The sequence below is a fragment of the Histoplasma capsulatum genome, genomic scaffold (assembly GCF_000149585.1).
Source record: "Histoplasma capsulatum NAm1 scaffold_1 genomic scaffold, whole genome shotgun sequence".
Taxonomy (NCBI): Eukaryota; Fungi; Ascomycota; class Eurotiomycetes; order Onygenales; family Ajellomycetaceae; genus Histoplasma; species Histoplasma mississippiense.
In genome coordinates this window covers 2,773,506-2,784,464 of record NW_001813982.1, presented here as the reverse complement: position 1 = coordinate 2,784,464, position 10,959 = coordinate 2,773,506, and the positions used below count along the sequence as shown (strand labels likewise).

The window sequence follows — 10,959 nt, the reverse complement described above, 5'->3', positions numbered from 1 at the left end:
AATACAGAGGTTATAGCACTTATCCTCTAGCCGAATAATTGGCAGCGGTACATCGAAAATATCTTTGACTTTTCAAGTATCTGGGAGTATGAAGAGTACTTGTCCTAGGAGTCATAAACGGAACTGTTCCCCATCGCAGATGGGGTCTCCTTATCAACGTCCCAACGGTTGTTGGATAGCGGCTTTCTCCCACCTGAAGGGAGATGCTTTCAGATTCTCTTGAGATTCGGTATCGCGACAACCCATGGCCTTTTGAAATCACACCTCATCTGGTCTCACACCTTGTCACCGATGATGTCATCGAATGTCACGCAACCGAATGGCAATTAGTAGGCCCCGCTAACTGAGACAACTGCTACTTGATCAAGGCAGAACTAGTAACGATCTACGCAGCGTAGATTTATAAAACTAGCTTCTATCAGTATTCATATCCTATTTTGGGACTAGTTTAAATCATCGATCGAAGCTTTGGCAACGTGGCTTAGCGGCTCAGCGGCTCAGCGGCTCAGCGGCTATGCTATGCTTGTTAAGCCACAATATGTCGAACGGCAAGCCGCCCCCGCAAACAACGGAAACGGTGTTCCACCACCAATATATGATCGGATTCTAGCCATCCACAATACTACGTACGCTCAACGCATACCGGGTCAAGGTCACATAAAAATGCCCGTCCCCTCCAACTCCTCCGCATCGCCAGGTACTGGCACTTCGTCCTCATCATCCTCAGCCTCACACCAGCACCAACAGCTGCAGCTACAGGAGCAATCGTTCTCACAACCACCCCAAACAGCGCCGGGCTCCACACCGACCGCGGATCCGGCATCCGATACGACTGGGCAGTTAGGGAGAAGTCAACTGAGCAAGGAAGAGGCGGAACGACTGTTTGAGGAGCGCATGGAGGAAGAGTATGCGAAGAGAGAAGGGGGTGCTTGAGGCCTCCGCGACCAAGAGTCAGAATATGCAAGAGTATATCTGGATGCGCAACAATGGTCAAAATGAGTGTACTGTACATTTGCATACATATACACCAAGGGATAATTAAGATGCTGGATAATTGATTATTATTATTGTTATGGTGGTTTTATTTTGTTTTTGGTTCTTAGTTAACTGAAAGTTTCAATGAGAAGTTGCAGTTTTATTAACTATGGTTTTAATTTCTTTTTTATATTTTGGCTCTGATTGATATACTGTAAGGTTCCCTCTGAAGATGAATCTAACCCAGATTGACAATATCGCTTGTAATCATTTAGCTCCGGACTGGAGGCCAACCAGGAACAAGATATTAATCATCATCAACCTGGCTTCTCTCAACTTGTCTGTCTCCCTTTTTTCCCGCGCGATCTCTTTCTTGAAGATGAAACGACAGCCACATTGGCAACCTTGGAACTGTTCAGGAACCCAGCCATCTTTACGGAGTAAGCGGAGCTGGTTTGGTTTGGATCCAAGCCCGTTGGCTGTAGAAAGAACCGGCCGCTGGGAAGCTAATCCAAAAATAACCAGAAGGTTTTCCTGCGCGACGCTTACAAAGTTCCACGTAGGGCGTAAGTGAGCGGACTTTACATTTACCGCCGTGCTGATTGGCCGGGGCGCTGGAATAAGATTTGGCAGAAGCTCCGCCGTAGCAGCTCGATACTACGAAGGCCCTCGGTGGCAAGAACGTAAAAAGGACATGCAGATGGTAAAAATATCAAAAGTTTTGCCTCTCTAACCGCCGTTTGAACAGCTAAGAATCAATCCATCGTCTTGGCGTCCTCCATCTCCTGAGATATACATAACGCACCCTGCCTTCACTTTGTATACATTCTCATAGCCCTTCGGCTCCTCTGGCGGCTTTCTCTCCCCCTCTCCCGCGCACCAAAAAAAAGTTATTCATAATTCCAAGCGAGAGGGTGCATGGCATTTTCGTTTCTGAGCGAAATATTTTCCGCGGATGGCCCCGAGCAACGATGGAGCCCAATCGGGCTTTGATCGCTTTTCGAAGTCCCGATCTTCAAACCAAGACACAAGTAAGATCCCTATTAACTCGTCCTGCCTCTCTCTCTCTCCCTCCCCATGACTCATAGCTAGACAACTCATACGAGAATGATCGAACCGATAGGAGAGCCTCTGCTTCCCACCACAACTAGAAGATGTGATAGGGGAGGCGCGGTGGTCAATGGTGGTGACCCTGAAGCGCAAAATTGGGGCCGCTACCAGACATTTCCCACCTGCTCGCGTAATGCAAACGATTCCGGGAGCGAGACTCAGTCAACGTCATGCTCCAAAATAAATCCCCGAATAATATCGGATGCTATATTGGGCCTCTCGGATGGCCTTACGGTGCCCTTCGCGCTGAGTGCGGGCTTGTCAGCTTTCGGCAACACCAAAGTCGTCGTCTTGGGCAGTCTGGCAGAGCTTGTTGCTGGCGCCATTTCGATGGGCCTGGGCGGCTATGTGGGTGCCAAAACCGAAATGTAAGTAGCGCGGGAGATAAAAAATAAGGCTCCGGGTTGACGATCGAGGCTGACCCCGTAACCTTTTTTCCTTGGGGTGTTCATTTTAGAGAGTCATACGAAACAGCCAAACGCGAAGTACAAGAGCTTATCTCGGCGTGCCCGTGCGAGACAACGACGATGGTTAGAGAAGTGTTTGCGCCCTACAGTCTTCCCGATCATCCCGTTTCAGAGATGAGTTCAACATTGCACAGCTCCCCCAAACAGCTGATGGAATTCCTCTTGGCATTTCACCACAAGCAACCTGAACCAGATGCCAACCAAGCTCTTGTTTCCGCCATCACACTTGCTCTGGGGTACTTCATTGGAGGATTCATTCCGCTTATTCCTTACATTCTCAGCCACCAAGTCTTGACCGCGTTGAAATATAGCGCCGGCGTAATGGCAGTTACACTGTTAGTGTTTGGCTATCTCAAAACATGCATTGTGCGAGGCTGGAGCGGCAGAGAGAACATCATAGCCGGTCTCAAGGGCGGCGTTCAGATGGTTATGGTAGGAGGAGCAGCCGCCGGGGCAGCTGTCTTCTTGGTTCGGATGATTGATAATGGCAAATTGTAATCATACGAAAAATGGTGATAGGTTTTAAAAGTCTCGAGGGTTATTTTCGTTCCAGCGCAACTTGTACTTGGACCAGAGGTAGGTATCAGGTTGGGTGTATATAGTCTGATAATGAGGCCTTGTTTCGCATTCATCTTCCCTTCTATGAAGTCAATTCCAGTTTCTTGGCGGCCTGTTTATTTATATTAGTGCGGCTGCAAATGTCATGTCGATAGAGCTTTCGTAAGGAGTCCCTTTGCGAGATCCGTCATCTCAATCTGTGAAACCAAATCATGTCCCTTTTCCGACATTTTCGTCCAGGTTTTCCTTAAAATACCCACAATTTTCTCCTCATCATGTTCTCTCTCAAACTTCTCAAACTGGTCGTCCAAAAATACCAAGCATGCAACGTCCTCCAGGGCTTGACACTCCACGTCCTGCTTCATATCTTCCTTGCGGACCAATGAGGCAACGCGCCCGGCCTCGTCTGCATCGTACCCGCAATCGAGGCAAATCTTCTTGGCAATATCAGCCTGCCGGTTTTTCAGCGCTGTCCGCCAGGCGAAGTAGCCCGGTCTCGTCATTGGGTAAGTAGATCTGGGAACTTCCCAGCGGCGGAGATGCTGCGCACGTACAGCCAGCCTAAGAATCTCAGACGCTGATGGGTCACGCTTCTCAAGGTGCTGGGTCATTTTATTCGCATAGTAGAGTTCGTACGGCACTGCAGCACCGTTTACGGTGACCAAGTTTGGATCTTGTCGATGAGCGTCATCGATGCGCGCAAGCGCTTGGTCAAATTTGGAGGTCATTGGAGGAATATCTGCTGCTTGGGAGGGACGATGGAAAAGGGCGCTGTTGAATAAGGAAGACAACGAAAGGTATTAAGCTTCTCAATTTTGTGTGCAGCTTTTTAAGTCTTGGAGGATATATATCTTTTCCAACGAACTTTTTCTCTCTTGCGTTGTGATATTTTCCCGAGCCTGGTAACCGGCCGGAGGCATCACCTTCTGGTACCTCTCAGCAATACGATAAGACATTCGAGATTTATATTAAAAGTTCAAAAACCCCGATGAAATGAATCATATTAATGCACACCATTACATTCTAACAATTCCTTAAAAAGATAATGGGACCGCCGGTTGATTTTTCGGGCCTGGGCTGGTTCCGCGGTTAGTCATCCGAAAAGTGGCCGAATCGAGTTTTTATTGCAAGCTTTGGTCGCCCCGCGATTAATAAAATTAAAAAGAAAAGTAAAAAGTCTAGAACGGGTAATTATTTTGCTCGCTGACTGACCTCCCTGCTGGCAGCGTTTGTACTACTCCTGTGTAATTGGGTTGTCCTCTGAACCGAAAACATGTCGGGGACGGATTCGCAGAGGTATCTGAGTACTCGGGGCTCATCATGCGGAGTGAGTAACGAAAGACCAAATACATGGTTGCGTTCGCGATTTTTTGTGATGCCTTCACATTTTCGAGTATGGATTGCAATTCTTAAACTGACACGAATTGGGGTTTCCACTAGCTATCTTTCGAAGATGTCGTGCTGAAAGGTCTTGCGTCAGATGGCGGCTTGTTCATTCCAGAAGCCATCCCCCAACTACCGGAGGGCTGGGAGTCAAAGTGGCGGGATTTCACATTCCAGGAGTTGGCATTTGAGATTATGTCTCTGTATATCTCCCCTTCAGAGATCCCTCCAGCGGATCTAAAAAATATCATCAACCGTAGCTATTCGACTTTCCGATCGACAGATGTTACGCCCCTCGTTACCCTCGATGACTCAAAGCAACTCTACCTTCTTGAACTGTTCTGCGGCCCGACGTTTGCATTCAAGGATGTTGCTCTGCAGTTCCTCGGAAACCTCTTTGAGTATTTTCTTGCACGGCGAAATCAAGGGAAGAGTGGAAAAGACCGACTGCACCTCGTTGTGATCGGAGCTACGAGTGGAGACACCGGTTCCGCTGCTATATATGGCCTGAGAGGGAAGGAAGATACTTCGATATTCATTCTGCATCCTAAGGGAAAAGTCTCTGCTATCCAAGAGGCCCAAATGACGACCGTCCTCGATCCCAATGTCCATAACCTTAGCGTTCAAGGCTCCTTCGATGACTGCCAAGCTATGGTCAAATCGATGTTTGCTGATCCAGAGATGAACCTCAAGTACAAGTTGGCGAGTGTGAACTCGATAAATTGGGCGCGCATCCTTGCCCAAATGACTTACTACATTCACTCTTATTTCTCCCTCACCAGAAGTCCAAAATACACCAAAGACAAGTCCATAAGGTTTGTCGTACCATCAGGTAATTTCGGTGATATCCTTGTAAGTAGATCCCTGGAGAGCTTTATGATCGACCTTTAGAGGGGTTATTTAATGTGGAGCTAATGAAATACAGGCTGGCTGGTTTGCAAAACAAATGGGCCTTCTCACAGAGAAGCTAGTCATCGCAACAAACGAAAACGACATTCTTGACCGATTCTGGAAAACCGGCCAATATACCAAGAAACCTACCGGGAATGGGGCCACAGGCGCGGAGCCGAGTGGCGTCAAAGAAACCTTCAGCCCAGCCATGGATATCCTAGTCTCAAGCAATTTCGAGCGCCTCCTCTGGTTTCTCGCCATTAAAGTCTTTGGCGGAGACGGAGATATTCATCTACAGCGGCAAAGAGCCAGCGATATCGTCCGCAGATGGCTTGGCGATCTGCAAACTCAAGGCGGCTTCAGAGTTGAGCCAGCCGTTCTTGATGCTGCCAAAGAACATTTCGAATCTGAGCGTGTCTCCGATTTGGAAACCATCGACACTATTCGCGACATCTACTCCTCTTGTTTCCCCGCCTCCCCAGTTAGTAGCGGAACAAGAGGCAGCACGGGTGGATACATCCTTGATCCACACTCCGCTGTTGGAGTTGCTGCTTCCCTTCGATCTATTGATCGCAACCCTGGCACACATCATATTTCTCTGTCAACGGCACACCCAGCAAAATTCGTTTCAGCTGTTGATATGGCGCTAGGAGGCCAGGATGGCTACGAGTTTGACAACATTGTTCCACCGGAGTTTGCGGGGTTGTTGAGGAAAGAGCGCCGTGTGATTGAGGTTCCTGCGGGAGAAGGGTGGAAGGCCGTGAGCAAAATTATCGACGCAAATGTTAAGTTGTAGGGATTCGAGAAATCGACAGACAGTCTAAGCGTTAAGGCCATCTCGTGAATCAATAGGCGGGATGCACTGATTTGTTTTGTCATTTTAGGTATATATTGCGTCCTAGAATGTAGAGACTGGAATGATCATTTGATCAGCAGAATAGAACGCCCTCATCGGTTTCCGTCCAACTTCGCTGCACCAGAGAGAATATTAGAAAAAAGCATTTGTCGGTGTGCGAGATTGTTGATCCTGGTCCATTCTCCCTCGGATTTCTGAGCATACCGTTGACAATGACAAACTGATTCTAGATTCACACACATATCTGATCTTATTATTTGTACCAGTCAGACTGAGCGAAGCCCTGGTGGCGCAGGCTAGGTGCCCATGTTCACCGATTCCGGGTGCGCAGCATCTAAGTGGCCTGATGCGGGTACTTGTTCTGTAGGATGGTTCCAGGAAGAGTTTGAGGTGTGTGAAACTTGATAATACGTGGGAGAGCAATCCAATGCACCAAAAGGATCAATCCGTAAAGAGTGGCCATTTGTCTTAATATACATATCAGCTATAACACGGCTATGTGTCTGAGGTATTATGACCATCATTGGAAATTAATATTGTTTCATTGTTACACGTAAACTACCTTGTGTAGGAACAGATAGTCGACAAATGTGGTTGATCGCAAAGTCTCGACCCCATATCAGACTCCCCCTTCCGATTCCCTTTCGATAGCCTCTGCCAGCTCACCCAGAGTATTGAATCGCCAACCAAATGCGACTTTCGCATTATCACCCCCAAGGTATTCAGCCACGTTGCCACCCATTCCGTCCCGTCCCTCCCCCCTTGAGATCCACACACTTTGCAGTCCAAACTTTTTCGCCGGCTCATGATCATGGAACAAACTCTGCGCAACATGCAAAACATCATCCTTGGCTGCTCCAAAATCCGACTTCAAATGCGATAACAGATATTCAAAGTTTCGGGGGTCTGGTTTATAAGACCCAACATCCTGCGCCGTATATACGGCATCGAAGAAGGCCTCCCCATCCTTTAACCCTTTATGCACTCCGCCTAATGGGCCATGGAGAGTTTTCTGGAAAGAAGCGCGGTCCACATTCGATAAAGGCACAAGCTTATAGCGCTGCTTCAATTTTCGCATCGCCTCAACGGTATCTGGGAATGGTGGCCAGGTGCCAATGCTCGCTCCGAATGCGCTGCTCTCTTTGTCTAGAAGTGAGGATGCGTCTTCCGTATCCGTAGCAGCTGGCAGAGCTTGTAACTCCTTTGCGAGGGCTTCATACGAAACTTTGAGGATCAAATCGTACGACTGTGTTGGGTTCTCGACTTGGAAAGTACGTTCATATTTGTTCAACGCACAGCCAAGAGCAACATGGTCTGATTTCAGAGGATGCGAATCTGGGAGTCGGGCAGCAAGCGGTTTCAAGCTCTCAAGAATCCCCTTCTCCCAATCAATTAAGGTGCCATATATATCAAATGAAAGTACGGAAAACGTCGTCAAGGGGCGATTGGACACCATGGGGAACTTTGACAAAAAACTAATAGCTGCGAGAGACCAGTCCGAAAGTTTACAACTACAGACGAAATTGTCACCAGGGATCCTGTCGTTTAAATACATCTCTGGTCCCGTCGTTCTTGTTGCTGCATAGTGGGGTTGATTAAATATTATTAATGCCGTCTCTGCCGAGGCACGCCCTACAACAAGATGTGCCTATTGTGGAGAATGTTTACCATGTTTCTCCGGCTATGGAACAATCAAATTCCCTTTGATTGTGTGTTTTTATTCAAAATTCGGCTATTGCAAACGCTTCAGTAATTACCATAATAATAGCTAATTTTCTTCTCGATTAAACTCTCTATGTTAACTATGTAACAGAAATTTCACGGTTCATACCGCTACGATATGCATTCAAACAAGATATAAAACAAGAGAACAACAGAAAGGAGTATAGAATAACATCATAGGATGGCTTAGTAATCATAACAATCAGTCAGCAGATTGCCGAGGGCGATACAGGAGTGACAGAGAACGAAAAAGCCAGAAAATTGACACTGACAAAGGCGGGGCGGACGTAGGAGTATATGTCTCTCGTATGTACCCCGGCTTTCATCCCCTCAACCCCTCCTTTTGCTTTTCTTTCTTTCTTTCTTTCTTTCTTTTTTTCCCCTTTTTTTTTGGTGTCGACACGATATTAAAATGACCTTTTCAATGAATAATCGAAAGAGCTATCATCAATATAATTGGCCATTGGTTTTTGAAAGAGCCAAAGGAACATTCAGACCCACAGATAGGCGCATAGTAAGCAGAACAAACAGAATGCCCTTCATGGCAACCTCCAAATAATGGGAGGCATATCAAATAGAGAGACGGGGCAAAAGAGAACTGAAAAAACAATCAAAACAGAGGGTAAAGATGGACGTGCAGGCTAAGGACATAATGAGGTAAGGAACAAACAACGGAAGCTATGGATATAAAGGATGAAAATAGGAATGGACATGGTAATCGAAAATAAAGAACCTAAATCACCGCCCTATTGGCATATATTTTCCTTGCCAACCCTCCCAAAATAACGCCGGTTTGACCAAGGCGGGTATATCCAGCACCACCATGCAAATTTCCGCTAGGGGAATTAGTAATAATGGACAAAATTTGAATTACAGCGAAGGGAAAATAAAAAAGGTGAAAGAGAAGAACGAAACACGAAGGACAAGAAAAAAGGACGTTGAATCCCAAACGCCAAAACCCTCTTTTGAAATAAAACGCCGATATTGGAACCGTAAAAATTTTCACCATAAACTCGAAAAATTCATGCTGTTCATTGTATTTTTCAAATCAAGTCATCGGGCGCCAACACCAAACATGCCCACGCCGTAGCTACCGGCTCGTTCAGTGAGAGTGGGGGACATTCCCGAGATGTGATCCTGCCCTGACGTTAGTCGCGCGTATGAGGAAAATGAATGTGTGTGCCATAGGAGTGCGAGGAAGGCTAGCTTGTCACCTTTTTCCTTTTCTTCTTTCCCGGGCCCCTGGCGCCCTCCTCACTATTCGAGTACCGTCCGCTGTCCAAGTCTAGCTCGTCATCGGGGAATCCTTCGCCGTAACCAACAAAGCTGCTGTCGTTATAACTCCGCTTCTTACCTGCGCGCTTTGGTCTTGTGTTTTCTGTAGCTGGAGTAGATATCGCTGTGGGAGTCCCATTTGCATGCATTTGGCTGACGGATAGACCCGGGCACGGTACCAGCCGCTTTAGCCAAGGATGTATCATTAGCTGCCAGAGCCTTTGGAACGATTTTTCATGCCTAGAGCATCTCCCAAAATTCATGGTTAGGTAAGCTTCCTGGCTCCATTTTCATTGCCTTTAATTGCTGCTTGAAGAACGACGAGTCCGGTTCGGCCACTTTGATATCCTTTCCATAAACTTTTTGGTTTTGCCACTCCTCTTCTGGCCATAACGTCAAATATTTCAATCCTCCAGGTGTCCCGGGTTCAGCTTTGACGGGTTTATTTCTTCCTGCTAGACCAAGGCCTTTAATTTTCCCTTCATAGGACTTTCTTAATCTGTTAATTTTCTCGCCCGTGACCGGGTCTGTTCGAGCAACTGAGGAAGCAACTGGACCTAGGCCGTAGAGTGATACTAGATCTAGGCTCGGATTCGGGCCAGATACGGTATAAGCTAGCATTGGGAAGTCGTGTTAACATCAATGGTGCCCGAAAATGAAAATTTGACAAACCAATTTATCTTTTTCTTTTAAAAGGGAAAATTTGAGGTTTGAAAGTCAAGCAAGACAGTGCCTTAGGGAGACCTTACAGGATTTGCAGAGATGGAAAGCCGTGCCTATATCCTGCTGGAGAGCTGCCAGGCTAAGCTCTTCCTCCTGCGTGGAAGATGTCGCTTTGTAATCCAAATCCATTGTATTCCCACCGAAGCTTTGATCAAGCCCTCTATTCTGCCGGTCGTGATCAGTTCTTCTGTGGTCAGAGGTATCGATATCCATTAAATCTAATCCGATTCCTTTGCCCACATATGATTCTCCATCCTTCCGTGGGTCTGTTGTAACATTGTTCGAAATGTCCTCCGCCTCACGCATCGTGTGATTGCTGGTGAAAAGGCCCACCAGCACTACTAGCTGGCGTGGAAAGTGACGTAGTTGACGTTACAGTGGGTTGTTGGGAGATCTGAGAACACATGGGGACGGAGGAAGGAGAAGGGGGGAGAGAAGCGATTTGGAGGGTCTTTGGCGGTGACGTTTGAGTAGTGGAGAAGCTCGAGGCATAGTTTTGAGCGCTGACTGACATTAACGGAGGAGAAGTCGGAGTGTGAGGGATCTGATCCTTTGGACGATTCTGCAGATACAGTTGATGTAGTTTCGCGCTGTCGACTGCGTGAGAGGATGGTGATGGGGGCTTTGCGCGGAAGGGTGCTGGCGTTGCGTGGGACATGAGGCCCAGGCGATGCCGGATGGAGCACGGTTTGCCCAGGAGCACACAGCGGCGGCTCTAGCCTTTGCGCTAGATACGTATCGAATCGGTAGACCCGGTAACGGATGATGGTTGACCGGCAAAGGTGAAGGCGAAGGCGAAACGGACAGGCGACGGATTCAGGTCCGTATCGCAGGCTGACCTTGAGCGGCAACCTATGGAGTATACATGCCAAATCCAGACAACTCCGCACACTTAGTTGACGGTATCGTACTGGGTCGAATACGAAGGACGGGTGTACGATATGGCTGCTCGGCTGGGATGGATTGACGCCCTTGGCTCACAGATGAGGTTGCTCGATG

General features: G+C 47.5%; 5 protein-coding genes across 5 annotated transcripts; 2 read left to right on the top strand and 3 right to left on the bottom strand.

The window, feature by feature from the left end:
• Positions 1–1,930: 1,930 nt before the first annotated feature.
• HCAG_00795 (conserved hypothetical protein) lies at positions 1,931–3,050 on the top strand (the record flags this gene model as incomplete). Its single annotated transcript, XM_001543699.1, has 3 exons — positions 1,931–2,006; positions 2,099–2,453; positions 2,543–3,050. The coding sequence occupies 3 exons, from the start codon at positions 1,931–1,933 to the stop codon at positions 3,048–3,050; spliced, it is 939 nt and encodes a 312-aa protein (XP_001543749.1).
• A 252-nt stretch (positions 3,051–3,302) lies between these two features.
• HCAG_00794 (predicted protein) lies at positions 3,303–3,838 on the bottom strand (the record flags this gene model as incomplete). Its single annotated transcript, XM_001543698.1, has 2 exons — positions 3,303–3,307; positions 3,367–3,838. 2 exons carry the CDS (start codon positions 3,836–3,838, stop codon positions 3,303–3,305), a joined length of 477 nt encoding a protein of 158 aa, XP_001543748.1.
• A 545-nt stretch (positions 3,839–4,383) lies between these two features.
• Positions 4,384–6,180, top strand: HCAG_00793 (threonine synthase; the record flags this gene model as incomplete). The annotated part of the gene is made up of 3 exons (XM_001543697.1): positions 4,384–4,437; positions 4,551–5,345; positions 5,419–6,180. The coding sequence occupies 3 exons, from the start codon at positions 4,384–4,386 to the stop codon at positions 6,178–6,180; spliced, it is 1,611 nt and encodes a 536-aa protein (XP_001543747.1).
• A 679-nt stretch (positions 6,181–6,859) lies between these two features.
• Positions 6,860–7,824, bottom strand: HCAG_00792 (conserved hypothetical protein; the record flags this gene model as incomplete). Its single annotated transcript, XM_001543696.1, has 2 exons — positions 6,860–7,575; positions 7,794–7,824. 2 exons carry the CDS (start codon positions 7,822–7,824, stop codon positions 6,860–6,862), a joined length of 747 nt encoding a protein of 248 aa, XP_001543746.1.
• Positions 7,825–9,477: 1,653 nt separating this feature from the next.
• HCAG_00791 (predicted protein) lies at positions 9,478–10,266 on the bottom strand (the record flags this gene model as incomplete). The annotated part of the gene is made up of 2 exons (XM_001543695.1): positions 9,478–9,851; positions 9,987–10,266. 2 exons carry the CDS (start codon positions 10,264–10,266, stop codon positions 9,478–9,480), a joined length of 654 nt encoding a protein of 217 aa, XP_001543745.1.
• Positions 10,267–10,959: the final 693 nt, after the last annotated feature.